The sequence below is a fragment of the Oryctolagus cuniculus genome, chromosome 12 (genome assembly GCF_964237555.1).
Source record: "Oryctolagus cuniculus chromosome 12, mOryCun1.1, whole genome shotgun sequence".
Taxonomy (NCBI): domain Eukaryota; kingdom Metazoa; phylum Chordata; class Mammalia; order Lagomorpha; family Leporidae; genus Oryctolagus; species Oryctolagus cuniculus.
In genome coordinates, this window is record NC_091443.1 from 10,149,030 (window position 1) to 10,167,082 (window position 18,053).

The 18,053-nt window shown below is 60.2% G+C and overlaps 1 protein-coding gene across 1 annotated transcript in view; it reads left to right on the forward strand.

Annotated features, from left to right (window-relative positions):
• Positions 1-202: 202 nt before the first annotated feature.
• ALDH1A3 (aldehyde dehydrogenase 1 family member A3) overlaps positions 203-18,053 on the forward strand; it is a 33,546-nt gene continuing 15,695 nt past the window's right edge. The window contains exons 1-8 of the mRNA XM_051822933.2: positions 203-430; positions 4,895-4,999; positions 6,712-6,852; positions 11,580-11,709; positions 12,022-12,083; positions 12,908-13,036; positions 15,099-15,212; positions 16,427-16,529. Of these exons, the coding sequence (XP_051678893.1) occupies positions 332-430; positions 4,895-4,999; positions 6,712-6,852; positions 11,580-11,709; positions 12,022-12,083; positions 12,908-13,036; positions 15,099-15,212; positions 16,427-16,529 (883 nt within the window). The 5' untranslated portion in view covers positions 203-331. The remainder of the gene's footprint in view (positions 431-4,894; positions 5,000-6,711; positions 6,853-11,579; positions 11,710-12,021; positions 12,084-12,907; positions 13,037-15,098; positions 15,213-16,426; positions 16,530-18,053) is intronic.

Here is an 18,053-nt window from a genome sequence, read left to right on the forward strand (position 1 = left end):
GGGGCAGAGCGGGCGCTGAGGCCCCCGGGCCCAGGGTCCAAGCCCGCGCGGACTTCCGGGGCTCAGCGGCGGCGGCGCCCCGAGGAACTCGCCCGAGGGCCAACTCCGAGGCTAGGGAGCGCACGGCGCGGCGGGCGGGGTGGCGGGAGGCGGGCCGGCCCCCTCCCCTGCCTCGGCGCCCGCCCTCCCTTCCTGCCGTCCTGCAGCCAATTAGACGGCCCCCTCCGGCGGGAGGCGTGGGGCGCTGCATAAAGCGGCACGGAGCTGTCACCCCGGAGCAGGCTGCGCACCGCCCAGGCCGAGCCGGCGCGCCGGGGACTGCGGAGGAGCCATGGCCACCACCAACGGGGCCGTGGAAAACGGGCAGCCCGACAAGAAGGCTCCTGTTCTGCCGCGCCCCGTCCGCAACCTGGAGGTCAAGTTCACCAAGGTGAGGCGGGCGCTCCTCCGGCCCGACGGCTGCCCGGCTCCGCGCGGGGCAGCGGGGCGGGGGGGCCGGGGGCCGAGGAGCCAGCAAGCGCAGGAGTCCACCGGGAGCTCCAGAGCCCGCATTGGTGGCGGGGCATCCCGGGCGGGACCCCGTGCGCCAAGCGGGCTCGCGGGCGCCGGGGCTCGGTGCCCTAAGCCTGGAAGCGGGGCGAGGCAGGCCGCCTGCTCGGCTGGCGCGCCGTGCCAGGGTTCAGCGCGGCGCAGCCCCGACGGGCCCCTGGCGGCTCGGTGGGCAGATGGAAGCGCGCGCCGCCGTGGCCCCCGGGCGCGAGGGTCCCCCGCGGACCTCCGGGGAGCGTTTCCGGGGCTGAAGGAGGCAGGCTTTGGGAGGCCCCGGGGGTGCCAGGGGACGCCAAGAATGAGATTGAGGGCCCGGGCTGCCAGTGGGAAACCCGGCGAGCAGGTGGTCCCGGGACACCCGCGCTTAGCCGGCTGGCCGGCAGGGCTGGAGGAGAAGGGAGGCGCTCGCCGACCAAACGCCCGCGTTGTTACCGACCAGAAGCTTGGATCCCGGCCTGGGGAAGCCGCGGGTGGCAAGCCCAGGGCCCCCGGCTCCGCTGCGCTGCGGCTGGAGGCGGCCGCGCGGCTTTGCGCTCGGGGCTGTGAAGGTGTGGAGCGGTGAGATCACCTGCCCCGGGAAGCAGGAAGGCGGGGAGACCCGCGGCCTGAGCGCCGCTCCCGGGAGGACTCCCCGGGCTGCTCGGGCGCGGGGCGCTGCGGGGGCAGGGGACCCGGTGCCTCAGAGCCCCAGGACTGGAGGTGTCTGCCCTCAGCTTTGGCCCCGCTGGTTTTTGCGCCTTATCCGTAGTCCCCAGCTCCACCAGTCCTTGGAAAATCCACGGGTCAGTTTTGCTTTCAAAAGCCCCCATGATCGCTCTCAAAGAGTTTTTAATGCTGCGGAGGAAGTGGCCGGCCACTCTGTGTGGCCTTCGGATTTTAGTCTCTTGCACTTAGTCCGCGAAGTCAGTGGGTCCCACGTTTAAATCGCATGCTGTTTGGATTAGCTGCTTGCGGAAGGCTGTCCGATCCCGGCGAGGCAGCGCTGGGAGCTACTTTTCTCGTCGTTTGGTTCGCAGTGTCCGCCCGTGCAGCTTCTGGGAACAGAACCTTCAGTTTGTCAGGATTTAGCTCCGTTCGTGCTTGGCTGCTGCTGGCCGTGGTGTTGTTTTGTTTTGTTTTTACAGAGTTCCGTGAAACTATTAGAAACCAGAAAGTAAATATGTTGTCCTTTTATGCTTGCATCCCACAAGAGCCGTGGGCCACTTAGAAGTTTTAGAAGTTTGTTTCTTTCTCGATGATTCTTGGGGTCTGTTCCAAGGGAGGATGGTGGAAGGTTCTGGGAGCTCCAGCCGCCATTGTCTCTGCCAGTGGCACATTTGGGTTGTGTGATGGAGGCAGAGGAAAGGTAGTGGCGTGGACTGAGCTGGAGAGCTGAGACCCTCAGGAGGCTCCAGCTGCCCGGCACCAGGCTGCACCTTCTCACCCATGTGGGTGATGCCGCAGCCTGCTGTGTCCCTGCCCTGGCCCACCTCTGCAGCCTGTGCGGCCGAGGCTGTGGCCGGGGGCTGAGAGCCCCGGGGCAGGAGAGGCCGTGCCAGTGTTGGCCAGAGAGAGATGCGAAGTGGGGAACGGAGGCCCAGGGCGGCGGGCAGGCGGTGGGACAGACGGGGCACGGGGGAGCCGGGGATCTGCTTTTTCTCCAGACTGGTTCCTGGTGCTTGTCGGTCACCGACTCACCAGAGGTGGTTCCCCCAGGCCTGGCTTCGGCCTCGGCGCTGGCTGATCACAGGGTGGTCCAGCTTCCAGGAAGCCTATCCCAGGGCTCCTTAGTTTGTGCTTAGATTGTAACACGCACTGAGCGGCTAGATTGTAACACGCACTGCACCAGGGCCATGCGATGTTGGTGAGGGGAGGGTTCCACTCCTTCCCGTACACCTCTCAGAGGACAGCAGCTCCTCCCACGCCACGGGGCCCCTTTCTCTGCTTGTTCAAGTCCTTCCAGACATTCTCTTTAAACCTTTCTCCTGCCTTTAAACATCCGTTTTTATTATGAAAAATAAAAATCCTCCAACTATTGTTTTCTGCAAACACTCCTCCTGGGTTTAGCTCAGGGGTCCCGTGCAAGTCGCTGGAAATGGCGCCGGCAGGATTCCCTCTTGCAATCGCCATCTTCACGTCCACCCAGGGCGCGGTCCTAATTCCATGTCGTTCCGTGCCTTTGGTGACGAACGAATTCCGTCCGCAGCCCAGTGCAGCGTAGCGCTGTGTGAGTTCACTTCATCCCGAGTCCCACGGCCAGGGGCACAGCCCCCTTCCAGGCCTTTATCCTGCTTTGGGGTTCAAAATAATACAGACAGCGGCGTGGGCAGGCCACCTTCACAGGGGCTTCCTCACTGGCGTTCCTGTTTTGTTTTGGTGGAGAGAGGCAATCAACAGGAGAAATTTGCTGAACTGGAAACATTGTGACGGGCCATGTGGTTGGAGTCGGGCAGTCTGAATTTTGTTTTTTGTTTTTTTTTGTTTTTTGTTTTTTTTCTGATTAGAAAGGACTCCGGGTCAGTGTCACACGCAGCTCAGCAGTGTTTCTCCTCCTGAGCCTGCTTAGAGACGCAGCATCCCAGACATCCATCCCGTTGCTGCGATCTGTTCCCATCCCCCTAACTTCCTTCCAGTCCCCACTGCCACCTTGGAACTGACACCAGGCAGGACCCAGAATCAGCAGTTTTCCCTGACGGTCTCTATTAGCCAACCCACGAAATTTCATCTGCCTGCAAATGGGCCTCTCTGGCTGGCTGCAGTGTCCGCCCCGCACTAACTAAACTCCTCTGCTCCACTCCCCTTGGCCGAGTGATTACTTGCTGGATGGCAAAAGTGAACTCTTGGATTGGGTTTCATCTGGAAGAATAAACCTGTAATCGTAGCCTGGCCTTTTCCTCCTGCATGTCCCCGGGGGCCTGGGCTCACATGGCGGGCTCTGAGCTTCCAGAAACCAGACCGGCACTTCCCACTGGTGCCGGCCACGCTCAGCTCCGGGTGCCAAATGGGGCACAGGCATTCTCTGCCCACCTGTCCAGCCGGAGCCTGCCCCTGCCAGGGTGCCCACCAGCACACTGGGTTTCCTCCTCCGTGGGCTGCGGCGTTTATACGAGAGAGCCCAGTGCACAGAACGAAACCAAGACGTGCGCTCTCCAAGAAGACCCGACTCCTCGCTCTCTGTTGTCCCTGGGGAGCCAAGTGTGCAGTCTCACAACCACTGAAATTCGCCCTTTCCTGACCCAACCCTCTTCAACAATTCCAAGAGAAGCGAAATAAAGCCATGAGTGTGTGCAGGGGTCTAGTGAGCGTGTTCTTGACCTGGCAACGTGGAGCCGTGTTTTCGTGGGTGGAAGGGAATACTCCCGGTGCGCACGAGCAGTCTGCAGCTGGGGTCCTTCTGCAGTTGTGGGGTGGGTGTTGTGAGGCCAAGGCGCTCCAAGGGTGCAGCAGGGACACACTCATGCCGGGCCGGGCGGCCGGCCTCCGGGCCGTGGGGCGGGCCAAGGGTCTCGGCTCTGCCCTGGGCTCCTGCTCCTGCTCCTGAAGCCGCGTCTCTTCCAGGCAGACGGCCCTGCGAGTAAACCAGGAGTAGACGCCGCAGGCAGCCCGCTGCATGGCCTTTGTAACTCGAGTTTGTCCATGGCGTCTTTCCTTTTCTTTTTTTTCTTTTTCAAACATCCTTGTCCTCTGGAGAATGGAGGCTCCGGGGAAGAGGGTTCCTGGGCATTCCTTGGGTCCCGGCTGTAAGTGGTGTTTGCTCCGTCCTGAACGCGTTCCAGCCTCTTCGCACTGGCTTTCTCAAGCCCGGGAGGAACACACACATTACAAAGGGAGGCAGTGGCAGGGTGCAGGCTGCGTGCCGCGCTGGTCGTCGGTCGGTCGGGACTCGCGGCTGTGGCGGGGGTCTCCCACGGGGCGGGCTGCTTGGCAGTCTTGCTGGGGTTGCAACAGGAAGCGGGACGGTGCTCACTGCTTACCTGCCCGGCGACACAGGTGTGCACAGTTAGTATCTATTCCATCCTTCCCGAGAGCCTACGAGGGTGTCAGCGTCCATTGCCAGCCTGGATTTAACGACTTGGCTCAATGATTCCTCCGTGAATCCATGTTCTCGCGAGAGATAAAAATCCTAACCATAAACTGAAACAACCTGAGTTTTACTGTGACAAACCCCCAAGTTCTAATGCTGAGGCTGCTCTCTCGGCGAGAGCCCTGTGCCCCCTGCCTCTCCCCTGCTCCGGCATCACCCCAGGGTGCGGAAGGGGAGGGGGTGGCGGGGAAGGCAGACAAGACGTTACCTAAGGACCTGAGCATGTTGAAATTATATGATTTTGATTTAAACCTAATTCGTTACACTTCCCTTCCTGGTTAGATATTTATCAACAATGAATGGCACCAATCCAAGAGCGGGAAGAAGTTTGCCACGTACAACCCTTCGACTCTGGAGAAAATATGTGACGTGGAAGAAGGCGATAAGGTGCGTGCTTTTGCTGTTCCTCCGAGCCAGCCGATGGTAGATAACCACGCGGTATGGACGTGCGTGGCTGAGCCGCGAGACAGAGCTGGCGCACACCCGGGGAGGGCCTGGGCCAGCTGCAGGCGTGCGTCCGCCTCGCCCCGGAATGGGATCAATTATCCAGGGCCCTCTGCAAGGAGACACTCTCCTGCTCTCCTTTGATGGATGTCTCGGCATCTCCGAGGATGACCTCAGCCTCCGCCGCGCATGGCCGAAGGGAAGGTTTTTATCAATCACTTGAACCCGGAGGCACGGCGGAGCCTTTCCAGAGAGCGTTTCCCAAGTCTGTGTTTCTCCAAAGGCAGCATTTTGAAACACTTAAAAAGTAGACTTCAAGGAGGAAGCAGCCTGGCTGCCCAGGGACGGAGCAGTGATGATGTCTCGCGACCCCCAGGTTCCCTTTCTCTGGCGCTTAGCGTGATCTCGTAAAGCCGACGTGGCGTGTACGGCACCAGTTGCTGCTGCTAGGGGGTCCGTGTGGTGACACAGACGCTAAGGGACCTCGGGGTGTGTCCCTTACACATTCCCAGACCATGGCTTGTATTCCGGATGCAGGGGAGAGGTGAAACTCTTCTGCAGAGGAAGCTAGATGGGACCATGGCCGCTGCCTCCTGAGCACGGGACAGGGCGTGGTGCTCGCCGGAGACCGGGTTGGTGGTGCTGGATGGGGGCGCGGGTCTGCGTAGGCAGCAGGCCTGGCTTTGACTCCACCAGGGCCGTCTCGTGGGCAACGTGTGGTGGCTGCACCTGTGCGTACCCCTCTGTGTGCAGCACCTCCTAAGCTCTGACCCAGGGGAAGTCGCACAGGGACTCGCACTCAGGAGGGAGGGTGGGGGGCACTGTGGGAGCCCTGGGCTCCGGTTCCTCCCTTGGTCTCAGTGACTGCTCTCAGCCCCTGGAGACAGGGGCTGCCCTGTCCCCTGCGGCCCTGTCCCTTCCACCCTAGAGCCTGGGACAAGGAATTCAGTGCCCCGACGTTCCCCTTACCAAGCACAGCCTTGGTGTTGTCTCCCTCCTGGCTGGTGTCCGGCGCCGGCTGCCGGCTGTACCTCCCTGGGGAGAGAGTCCCCGAGTGGCCTGTGGATGCCCCCAGAACCTCCAAGCCCATTTTTCTGCTCATGGCAGGGAGGTGGCGGCACTCAGAATGGCTGCCGAGTCCATCCCGTTAGGAGTGAAGTTCCGTTGGAATTCCTCTGTCGGGGCACCAGAGGTCCAGTTCCTGGTCCACAGAATGATGTGACAGTCCTGTCCCCACAGGCTGGGTGAGGCTGGAGGCAGAGAAGTCTCTGCGTACCACCCTGTGCGCCCACTGTTCCAGTGTGGTCCGTTCTGCCATCAGCCAAGCTCAGATTCCCCGCCCTTCCTTGTCTGTGAGCGGCAGGTGTGGCCTGGCCAAAGTGAGGCAGGCCACGCCAAGTCTTCATCTTGGGTCCCCAAGAAGCATCGTCAGGGCTGGTGACTTCGGGAGAGGTTTTCGGGCACTCCTGGAATCAGAGAGAAGGTTAGCGCTCAGCCTGTGTAGAGAGCTTGTGAAAGGGATGAGGAGGAGGCTAAGGAGGCCCCGAGCGGTTTCTAAGCCGGCTCTTCCCTCTGCGCCACCGCAGGCCGGAGCCCCCGCTGCTCTGGGCTGCAGGTGTGCTCCCGGGTGACACATGTCTGTTCTGGCCTCTCAGCCCGACGTGGACAAGGCCGTGGAGGCCGCACAAGCTGCCTTCCAGAGGGGCTCCCCGTGGCGCCGGCTGGATGCGCTGAGCCGCGGCCGCCTGCTGCAGCAGCTGGCCGACCTCGTGGAGCGGGACCGCGCCGTCCTGGCCGTGAGTACACGCACCGGGGCCGGTGTGGGATGACAGCTCGTTCCCCCGGGGCGAGGGAGAAAGCCGGATGGTGGTGCTCGCGTGCGGGCCTCTGAGGCCTGGCTCCCTGGCACCGCCAGGCCGGGCTGCAGCACTTGGTCATTCATTCTAAAGCCTGAGTCTTGTGCCCTCCAGCTCGGCGTCCTGACCGAGCAGCCGCCTGGAAGTTGGGTGGCATCAGTGGTTGCCAGAGGGGGATGCACCCACCGTCCCCGGGGGCTGGGCCGAGGCCTGGCCCCTCCTGCGCATTTGTGCACTGAATGTTTTTCTTTCCTGCCACGAACCCCTTCAATGTACCCTCACCCTAAGAGCAGCGGTTCCCCCCACCCATGCTGTCGCCTTCTGAGGCTTGAGTTACCCACGGGTAATGGTGGTTGAAGATACTGGATGGAAAATTCTAGAAACAACAACATATACATTTTAAGTGACTTTGGTGGCAGTGCGTTGTCATAATGACTTTATTATTGATTATTATCATTAACATCTTAGCTGCCTCATTTATACACCAAGCTTCATCGAGGGCGAGGATTTAGCCTAGTGGTTTAGATGCTGGGTAAGACACCTGCATCCTGTATGGGAAACCTGGGTTCAAGGCCAGCTCTGGCTCCCGGCTCCAGCTTCCTTCTAAGGCCGACCCTGGCAGGCAGCGGTGATGGCTCAAGTCCTTGGGTTTCTGCCATCTCCTGACTTTGGCTTGGCCCAGACCCAGCCAATGCAGGCATTTGGGGAAGTGAACCAGTAGGTGGGAGCTCTTCCTGTCTGTCTGTCTGTCTCTGTGCCTTCCAAGTAAATACTTTTTTAAAGTTTAGAATAAGACTACATCAGCTCTCACAGCTGTGCTTCTATGTCATACACATTTTCCACAAACTATTTGAATACGCTGTCCACATGGATCTCAGAATTTTGGGGCCAAAATAAACTTATCTTTTCATTCCACCTTCTGTGACCTTTTTGAAGTCCCTGTACATGTGCAGGGAAAGCACGTATGTGTTTGTGGGACTTGGTGCCACCGGGGTTCAGGCTCCGTGGATAAGAGGGCCATGCAGTGACATGTTCGGGAAGCCACAGGTGGAATGTGCTGGTTCCATTTTTCTTACATGTATGAAGATAAAATAAATGCCACCATTTAACATAGGAAAAAAAAAGCCTTGTATAACCAAACATCATTCTCATATCAGCCCCGAACTGGCAGTATCAAGTGGTTAGAAACATCTCAGCATGTGAAAGACCCGAGTTCAGATCCCAGCTCTGCTGCTTGCCAGCCGTGTGGCTTTAGACAAATTGCTTAACCTCTCTGCAACTTATTTCTCTGTGAAAAATGTCATCACTAATGATATGTAGCTGCTGTGAGACTGATCCATTTAAACCCATGTCGTGGAGAAGCACTGAATAGATGACTGCTATGTGCTAACAGTAACAGTTATCAAAACAAACTAGGTGAACACCCAGCTCAGCCAGTGCCTCCCAGACCCCTTAACTCCTCGGTGTAGAAGGTGAACAGCAGTGCAGCCCCGCTGCCCGGGATGACGGGGCCTCGGAGGGGTTAATAAGCAGCGAATCACACTTGGATTTTTTTTTTTTAAATTTATGTATTTATTTGAGAGGCAGAGTTGGGGGGGGGCGACAGAGAGAGCCATCTTCCATCCACTGGTTCACTCCCCAGATGGCTGCAACAGTTAGATCTGTACCGATCCGAAGCCGGGAGCCGGGAGCTTCCTCCAGGTCTCCCACGTGGGTGCAGGGGCTTGCTTTCCCAGGCCATAGCAGAGAGCTGGATCAGAAGTGAAGCAACCGGGGCTTGAACCGGCTCCCGTATGGGATGCCAGGGCCGCAGGTAGAGGCTTAGCCTATCCTGCCACAGTGCTGGCTCCACAGGTGGAGGCCACCCCGGTCCTCCCCGGGCTGTGAGCTCTTCGTGACCGTGGACGGCACAGATGCCAGTTTTTAAAACTCGTTCCCAACCTTGAGGCCCAGTTTGTAGGGGCTGAAATCTGTTTTTTGGTGTTTGATTTGGAAAAAAGCGGTTTTTTTTTATTTTTTATTTTAGAAACAAGTAGCAAAAGGGCTGCCCTTCTAAAGGATAGCATCGGCCCAGCAGTGACATCACCGCCTTGTCCGTGCAAGGATTTGGGGGTGGGGGAAGGTACTCTTGGGGCTGTCCTTGGGTGCGTTTTCCCAAGGGTGCACCTGTACAGAAACCCCAGCTCCCCGCCCCCCGCCCTTCCGAGGTCAGCGCCCTCCCAGGAACAGCGCTGCTCTCCCAGAGCCTCTCCTTTCTCCCTGCCAGGGAAGCGGCCCCGAGTCTCAAGCTGCCAAACTGGCTTTTTCAAAAACATTTCTGTTTTCCCCTGCATGAGCTCATCCGTCTGCTATGTCCGTGTGCACCCTGAGCAGGCTGCAGAGGCTGTGCCCTGGGCACCCTCCCACCCTGTCCCCGAGTGCAGCAGTGCAGCCGGGCCACCTTCCCTGCAGCCCACGCACCGTCCCGGCGCCGCTGGCCTTTGTAGCAGGGGGAGCCGAGCGGGAGGCACTCCCGGCTCCGCCCGGCACGTTGCTTTCTGCCATCCGGGCCTCGCTGCCTGCAAGAGGTAAGGCCCGGCCCTGCCTCAGGGTTCCTCCATGGCCCCTGTCCTTTTTCAGCCGGAGGTGAGAGGGGGCTTCTGGCCCTCATTCAGGCAGCCAGGCGTTGGGTGGGGCAGTTCCTGAGCTGTGGTTCTTCAGTGTCGAAGGGGGTTACACTGTGCCCATTTCTCAGAAGGTACGTTCTCGTAAAATGCCAAGGGCAACACTGGCCGGCGAGGCGTGGCCGTGGCTGGTGAGGCGTGGCCGTGGGTCACTCGTGGTTGAGCTAGAACAAGAAGTTGTGTCAAGGCCGGTTGCTCCCATCAACAGCTAACACTTCTCAGGTTCAGTCCTGCGCACTTACTCACCTGCCAGTCTCCTCTTTCTCTTAAAAGACGTTCCTGGCTGAGTCTGTAGTGACCTTAACCTGAGTTTTGCTTGGACAGATTCTATACAACCAAGCTGAAGAACCCACGCTCTCACTCCAGGAAGCCAGCTTGCCCAGGTTAATAACAAAACACGGCCCGTGTCTGAAATTGCCCGCCGTGTCCTCAGCCTGTTGCAGGCACTTGGCCTGTGGTATTTATTATCCCATTTCAGAGATGAGAAAATTGAGGCTGAGTAAGCTGACTGAGGTGGCCCAGGCCAAGGGGGCTCCCTGTCCCCACCCTCAACCACAGTGCCCCCACCAACTGCTCCCCCAGTCCCACCCCGGAAAGGGCCAAGGCAGGCTCCAGGCTCCGTGGGCAGCCGTGCAGATGCTGTGTGGGGCAGCCTGGCCCTGGAGACCCGGGCACTGTTTGTTTGCACCTGTTAGGTAAGGCAGGCACCTGTCTGGTGTGCAAAGGGAAGAGGGCAAGAATCAAGGTCACTCTCCCTATTGTCATCGGTGCTTTTGTACATCACCGCACTTGGCTCCCACGTTAGCCCTGTGAGGGCCATGCCGTGATCATTCTCATCCACAGATCAGGAATCTGAGGCTGGGAGAGACCCAGGGCCCACCCAGGGCCCCCCTGCTGGGGTTCGTCAGAAGCGGTTACTGCTTCTCTAAAGCCAAGGCCATCGGACGGCCCGGGCTGCTCTCCTGACAGCTGCACATAAAGCCGAGAGGTGGCCAGGCTGGGCCCTGCACACAGAATCCACCAGCTGTCCCTGGAACCTGGATTTCATTCGCAGCTTTTCTGTGCTGTAGGAGCAGGGAGAGCTTGCCCTGGGAGCAGGCGCTCAGACACCCGAGTTTAGTGCTTGTCCTGCCGCTGGCCCACCGCGGGGCCCTGCCCGAGTCCCTGAGCTCTGCTAGCCTCAGCATTGCACCGTGGAGTGGCAATGTCAGCGTCAAGTTCAGATACGAGACCCATGCGAGTGCACCGGGATGAGAGCCGGGGACTCCCAGAGGAGGTGGGGCCCGCGTCTCACTCCATGGCCACGTCCACAGGAATCCCGCCCCGGGCTGTGCGTCCGGGTGGCCACTTCCTGCGGAGAGGGCTGACTGGCGGTCGCAGGCTGGGCTCCACTGGGGCCGCTTGTCTCAGGGACAAAGGGGTTCTCTTCAGCCTGGCTGGAAATAGAAAAGAATCCCACCATTGAGAGGCTTCGCGGCCCTCCCTGGTCACCTCCCTGGGCAGTGGGGCGCGGCCCCGCATCCGGCTGCAGCCTGCACGTGGAAGGACTGTGTCTTTGTGTGGGCGCCGTGACCCTTGTGGGCACAGTCACTCTGTCCACTGTCACACTGGCCCAGCCCGCCAAGAGGTCTTCCCTTTCTCTGTGTCCCAGAAGCCAGTAGCCCCTGACCCGCCAACCCCCCAAGAGCTTCCCGGGGGTGTCCCAGCCCAGAGGTCAGGGTCATGCCACTGAGGCCTCTGGGCTGGGGCAAGCGAGCAGATGCCAATGTGGAAGCCTGGCCTAGCATCGGGGGGTCCTTCCAGGGAGACCCCGGCCTGGGCTCTAGCCGAACCCCAGTCTTAGGGTCAGCAAAATTGCCCTGGCCCATCTGGCCCAGGTCGCAGTCACGCGGTCTGGGGTGACATGTGTGACCGTGCGGCCTGGGGATCCATGAGCCGCCTGTGTTCCCTCCCCGGGAACGGCTGGGAACGAGAACCTGAACGGGTGTCCTGGTGTTGCTGCAGACCCTGGAGACGATGGACACGGGGAAGCCGTTCCTGCACGCCTTTTTCATCGACCTGGAAGGCTGTATTAAGACCCTCAGATACTTTGCAGGCTGGGCAGACAAAATCCAGGGCAGGACCATCCCCACAGGTGAGCCGGCGCAGGACAGCCCCCGCCCCCTCGGCTGGGCCCCTAAGGGCTCTGTCCTCTCTGCTGGGTGGCCTCGAGGGAGTCCTGCTGGCTTTCCCCTCCCCCCAGGGTGTCCTTCCAGGGCCCCCACCCACCGTGGCCCTGTCCCAACTCTCCCCGAGCTCAGAATGTCCCTTTGGAAGTTAACTCGGATCACAGCTCCGTGTCATGGACAAGGCTCGGCTCCCCTCTGTGCCTCTGGACGACCGTGGGCCACTGGGAAGCCTTGGCCTTGGGTGAGTGAGCTCCCCCTTCCTGCCACTTCTCTTGCAGACGACAACGTCCTGTGCTTCACCAGGCACGAGCCTGTGGGGGTGTGCGGAGCCATCACCCCGGTAAGTACGGCCCTGCCCTGGACGGGTATCTGTCGCTCTCACCCCAGGGCCCTGGGACCTGCCGAGCCCCCGTCTAGTGCGATTTTACCCAGTGGCCTTTGTGTTCACTGAGCATTCGCGGGGGGCAGGGCGCGGGCTCTGCAGATGGACAAGGCCCCCTTCTTGCTCTCCAGGGGCTGCTCCAGGCACGCAGTGAAGGCTCTGGGGGTCCCAGCTAGAGAGGTCAGGACCCCCACCCCGGGAGGTGATGTCTCTCCGGGGCCTTGAGCATAAGAAAGACTTGTTCAGCAAGAGAGGGTTTCTCACGCAGTGGGAACGGCCCAGCCAGAGGCGTGGAAGGGGCAGAAAAGTGGGTGTTGTCAGAGCTGGGGGGGCACACACGTCGGGGACGTGGGCTCCAGAGGCCTTGAGCTGTGTGGGACTTGATTCCTGTGCGGCACGGGGGTACCTGCAGGTGTTCGGGGAGAGCAGTGCTGTGCCCAGCAGTGATGTGCCTGGGGAGCCCCAGGCCTCTAATGGCAGCTGGGCAGGATGCCGGGGAGACGGGGAGACGGCAGGAAGTGAGGACTAGAAAAATTCTTTGTGGAGGCCAGGATGATGTCAGCCGCACAGCAAACACCCCTGCAGGGAGACAGCACCCACAGCAGAGTCCTCTTTGCCAGGGCAACCCGGCAGCATCTCCCAGGACACAGCTCTGACTCGTACACACTCCTACACTACCCCTTAAGCCCCCCAAAGCTGGTGTCCTCCACCGGGACCTCGCCGGGCACCTGGGACAGGGTCATGGGGTGGCCCTGGTGCCCATGGCCTTTGCTCTGTTGCAGTGGAATTTCCCGCTGCTGATGCTGGTGTGGAAGCTGGCGCCCGCCCTGTGCTGCGGCAACACCGTGGTTCTGAAGCCGGCCGAGCAGACGCCCCTCACCGCCCTGCACCTCGGCTCTCTGATCAAAGAGGTGAGACCCCTGCAGAGGAGACGCCCGGGAGCCAGGCAGTGGCCGCTGCTCCGGGAGGCCGAAGGGAGTGAGTCCCTGTGCTGTGCTTGGCCGCCGAGGCTTCTTCGCCTGCTGTGAGCTCTGATCTGGAAGGAGCCCTGTTCCTCCCCGCGGCCCTATAAGGCGGCTCTTCTTCTGGGCTAAAGCTGCGGTCTGGGAGCACCTGGGCGGGACCAGCACTTTGGTTCTCCACGGGTGATCTCGCCAGCGCCTGCTGGGCTCCCCCAGAGGCCCCCTCTCACCCCAGCAGCCACAGCTCAGAGGAATAGCAGCCCAAAGAGGACCACCACCACCACCACCCCACCACCCTTCCAGATGCACCTGGTGACACGTTACGCCATCCGTCATCAGCTTGCGTGTGGCAAAGACTTGGAGAGAGGAGGAGAGGAGGCTGGGGGAGAGCCGCTCTTGTTCTGCCCCCCGCGGGGCTTGGGGCGCCCTCGCTGTGCTGTTTCCGTGCTGGCGCGGGCCCAAACCAGTGCCCGTTTTCCCTGGACCACTGATGACGACACGACCTTGTCACGTGGATGAGACCCGTGGGTCTAAAGTCACAGAGGTGCAAAGTCAGGTCCCAAAGCCTTGATGCGTAAAGCGGTGCGTGTGTGGGCCTGGCGCGTGAGGGCGCTCGCTCGCCCCGTCCGCACGGTGGTGCGCGTGGTTCCTGGAGCCCGCGGTGCACGCCACGCAGGCGGGAGGGAGAAGGCTGTGGACCAGTGGCCGTCCCACCTGCAGGAGGGGCGGGCTCCCGGGGCAAGAGCGCCCCCTGGAGGCGCCACAGTGGCCGTGCAGTGTGGATGGGCGGGTGGAGAAGGGGGTTTGCAGGGTCTCTGGGTGTGGGGCTTCTAACCAGGCGTCCCTGCCCCACAGCACACACACTCACACTCACGCACCCTCGTGTGCACTCACACGTTGTCTCACACACATGCTCTCAAATGTGCACACACAGTCACTGCCTCACACACGTTCTCTCACACACGTACTTACAGACGCATGCTCATGTTGTCTCTTACACATTCCCACACACTCACATTCTCTCACACTCTCACACGTTCTCTCCTCTGCCACACACATTCACGTTCTCACACACGTACTCACAGACACATGCTCATGTTGTCTCTTACATAGTCACACACTCACATTCCCACACACACACATGTATATGCACATTCCCTCACACACTCACATTCTCTCACACTCACATGTTCTCTCCTCTGCCACACACATTCACGTTCTCTCACACACTCACATTCTCTCTCATACACGTTCTCTCTCACACTCACACACTCATGTTCTCCCACACACGTACTCACATAGACGCATGCTCATGTTGTCTCTTACACATTCACACACATTCGCATTCCCTGACACACACACACATTCTCTCTTACACTCACACACACATTCGCTCCTCTTTAACACACACTCACATTCCCTCACACACACGCATACATTCTCACACTCACATTCCCTCTTCCTCTCTCACACACACATTCTGTCCTCTGTCACACACACATTCTCACACACACATACATTCACACTTATTCTCACACTCACATTCCCTCTTACACACACACATGTTCTCTCCTGTCACACACGTGCACGTTCTCACACATTCACACTCACATTCTCACACACGTACATTCACACTCACATTCTCCCTCTCTCTCTCTCACACACACACACACACACATTCTCACCTCTGTCACACACATTCACATTCTCACACACACACATTCTCACCTCTGTCACACGCATTCACGTTCTCACACACACAGGATGGTCCTGTGCTCCGGGAAGGTGGCCGCCACCCCGTGCCCTCCTTGCACACTTGCTCACAGGCCTGTGGGGGGCAGGGAATGAAGAACCCAAGGCAGCTTGCAGGGTGCCCACTGCCAGCCGAGGCGGGACCTGCAGGCCAGGCTCCCCTGGGGCTGTTGTCCGGCTCAGAGCACCTGCCACTGTGGCTGCCTGGACCAGCGCACAGTCGCTCTTGCCCTCTGATGGCAGCTCCGTCGCTCCCCAGGTTGGGTTCCCTCCCGGCGTGGTGAACATCGTGCCAGGCTTTGGGCCCACCGTGGGCGCGGCAATCTCTTCTCACCCTCAGATCAACAAGATCGCCTTCACCGGCTCCACAGAGGTAATGGTGCCCTGCCCCCCACTCCCACCCCCGGGCCGCTGGCAGGGGACAGCTGTGACGTCACCGAGACCGAGCACTGCCCGGGGAGAGGCGTTGTTGTCTTCTATACTGGACTACATTTTAGTTAGGATAACAAAAAGCCCAGCCTCCTCTTCTAGAATAAATAAGTGTCGGGCAGAACTCTGCGAGAGGAGAGGAAACAGAGCCAGTGGGAAGCAGCTCAGAGCAAGGCGGGGGCGTGACCACAGGCGGGGCGGAAGCCAGGTGTGCAGCCGCCGCTCCCAGGGCTTTCCTTCAGATGGGAAACGCACCTGCGCATCCACGCACAGGCAGCCCGAGCGGTGGGGCAGCGGGCAGCACGCAGAGGGGATGTGTGGACACCTGGCGGGCTTTGTCTCAGCCAGCGTCACCAGGGAAGGGCCGGTTCACATGACACCAGACCCTCGCCGGTCTCTCCGAGTGGCCGAAGCAGCCATCGTGCTGCAGAGAAGTGGGGGAGAGGGGCGTTCACCTACACAGACCCCTGGGTAGAGAGCGGTTTGGACAGCACACTCCCAAATGCAAAGCTCCACCCCAAAGCTCCCTTCAGAGAAACTGCCACGCTTAGAGAATTCTCCTCCTGAGCATCCAAGGACACATTTCCAAATATGAGCGTGCTTCCAAGTTCCTGGAAAGTGCAATTAAAGGGCCAAGCTTATTGGGGTGCAAAAAGTTTTTGGAAATCAATGTATAGTGGTTTTTTTCATAATATGAGTTTTCCATGGAAAATTGCACTAAATTAAATGTATACTTTATTATTTTTCTTTTAATAGGCAGAGTGGACAGTGAAAGAGAGAGAGTCAGAGAGAAAGGTCTTCCTTTTCCATTGGTTCACCCCACAATGGCCGCTGCAGCCGGTGTACCGCGCTGATCCAAAGCCAGGAGCCAGGTGCTTCTCCTGTTCTCCTATGGGGTGCAGGGCCCAAGCACTTGGGCCATCCTCCACTGCACTCCCGGGCTTGTATTTATGTGAGAGGCAGCAACAGAGAGAGAAAGGAGAGAGAGCGAGAGAGAGCACTCCCTTCTGCAGGCTCAGTGCCCGTGCTAGGTGCCCGGGGCCGGGTGGATGCCAGCCGAGGCTGGGCAGGCTCTCACGAGCAGGGAGGCTGGGGGCCCTGGTGCGGAATGCTTGCTGGTAGGAGCCCCGGGGACTCTGGCCCGTCTTCCACCCGCAGGTGGGAAAGCTGGTTAAGGAGGCTGCCTCCCGGAGCAACCTGAAGCGGGTGACGCTGGAGCTGGGGGGGAAGAACCCGTGCATCGTGTGTGCTGACGCAGACCGTGAGTGCTCCCCCTCCCCTTCGGGCACCCGCCAGTCTGCCCTGCCCCCTGCCTTGAACTTAGAGCCTACCTAGTAGACATGCATACACACACCCATGCAGTCATACACACACACGCGCACATTCACACAGACACGTGCACTCCATGGGCGGCCACAGGCGGACAGGTGGGGATCAAGCAGCTGGCCTCAACCCAGAGACAGAGCTGTGCTGGGAAAGGAGCGGGCTCAGCTGGCTGCAGAGGCCTGCCCGCGTGTGCCCCTCGGGATGAGTCCCCCTCCTGGCCGGAGTCCCCTGGCCGGGCGGGGGGTGGGGGATGGGGAGCCATGGAGCAAGGGAGGGGCAGCCGTGCCCACTCCCGGGCCTTCCTTACCCCCCTCCCAGCCCGGGCGGCAGGCTCTGAGGTTCCTTCCCTGGTGGTGCCAGGCCTGGCTAACCACAGCAGGAGGGTGCCGCCGACCCGGAAAGCACCCAGGGGTCTGGGTCCTGTCCGCCCGTCCCGCCTCTCTCCTGGGAAAGCAACCTGCCCAGCAGCTAGGGAGCCACCTGGCACGACACTACAGTAATGCTGTTCTTGGCTCCTGTGAAGAGAAGAGGGAAGAAAGGGCCACAGCAGGCATTCGATTCCACGCAGACAGGGTCAGCCAAAAAAACGTGTGACTTGCCAAGTGCGCTGAAACACCTTTGCCTCCCCCGCCTGTCCACCAGCGCCAGAAATAAATTCCTTTCCTGGAGAACAAAGCTTTCTACTCCACACGCAGATAAGACGGCAAATAGCCCTGAGAAAAATGAGCCGGACACAATTTCTCACTAAAGTGTAAATGATGAATGCCGGTCGCTTCCCCTGCAGCTGGCTCTCAGGGGCAGGGGTAAGAGACGTGCAGAGGAATCGCGCACACTTGCGGAAGCAACGCCGTCCTGGGTGTGGCCCACCGTGACCCGCACGGGGAGTCCCACACTTCACTCCCAAAGAGGCAGGCCTCCCGTTTCTTCCCCCTGGCCACGCCACGTGCCCCACCTGCCGCTCGGCTCACCCTCATGTCCTCCCAGGAGGCCGCCTGCAGCAGAGGCCCAGGACTCTCTCTCTGCCTGGGCCTTGGTTTTGCAGTAGTCGTGAAAACCCACCAGGGAGCCAGCCGTCTCTGCCTCCTCATGTTGGCAGTGCCAGGCCAGGTGAAAATCCGACACGGCTGGCCTCCCAGGCACGGGATCAAGAGCCACATGCCACTCTGCCCCTGCCACTTGGGCGGCCACCCCCGCTCCTGGCAGGGTGCAGGGAAGGAATGAGTTGTGTGGGAGGAGGGGCAGTGTCCAGTTGGCACCTGGCCTGGCCCCTGGGTGGGGGGTGCAGGGAGGGCCCCGCTGCCACTGCAGTTTCCACAGACTGCCCTGCCAGACAGCAGCGGCCTGGCTCTCCCAGCCACAGGCAGAGGCCCTGGGAGCCGCCCCGTGGGCCTGGAACAGGTCGCCTCCCAGGGCCCAGAGCCACCGCCGGTCACGGGGGCCTTGCCTTTACCCTGTGCTC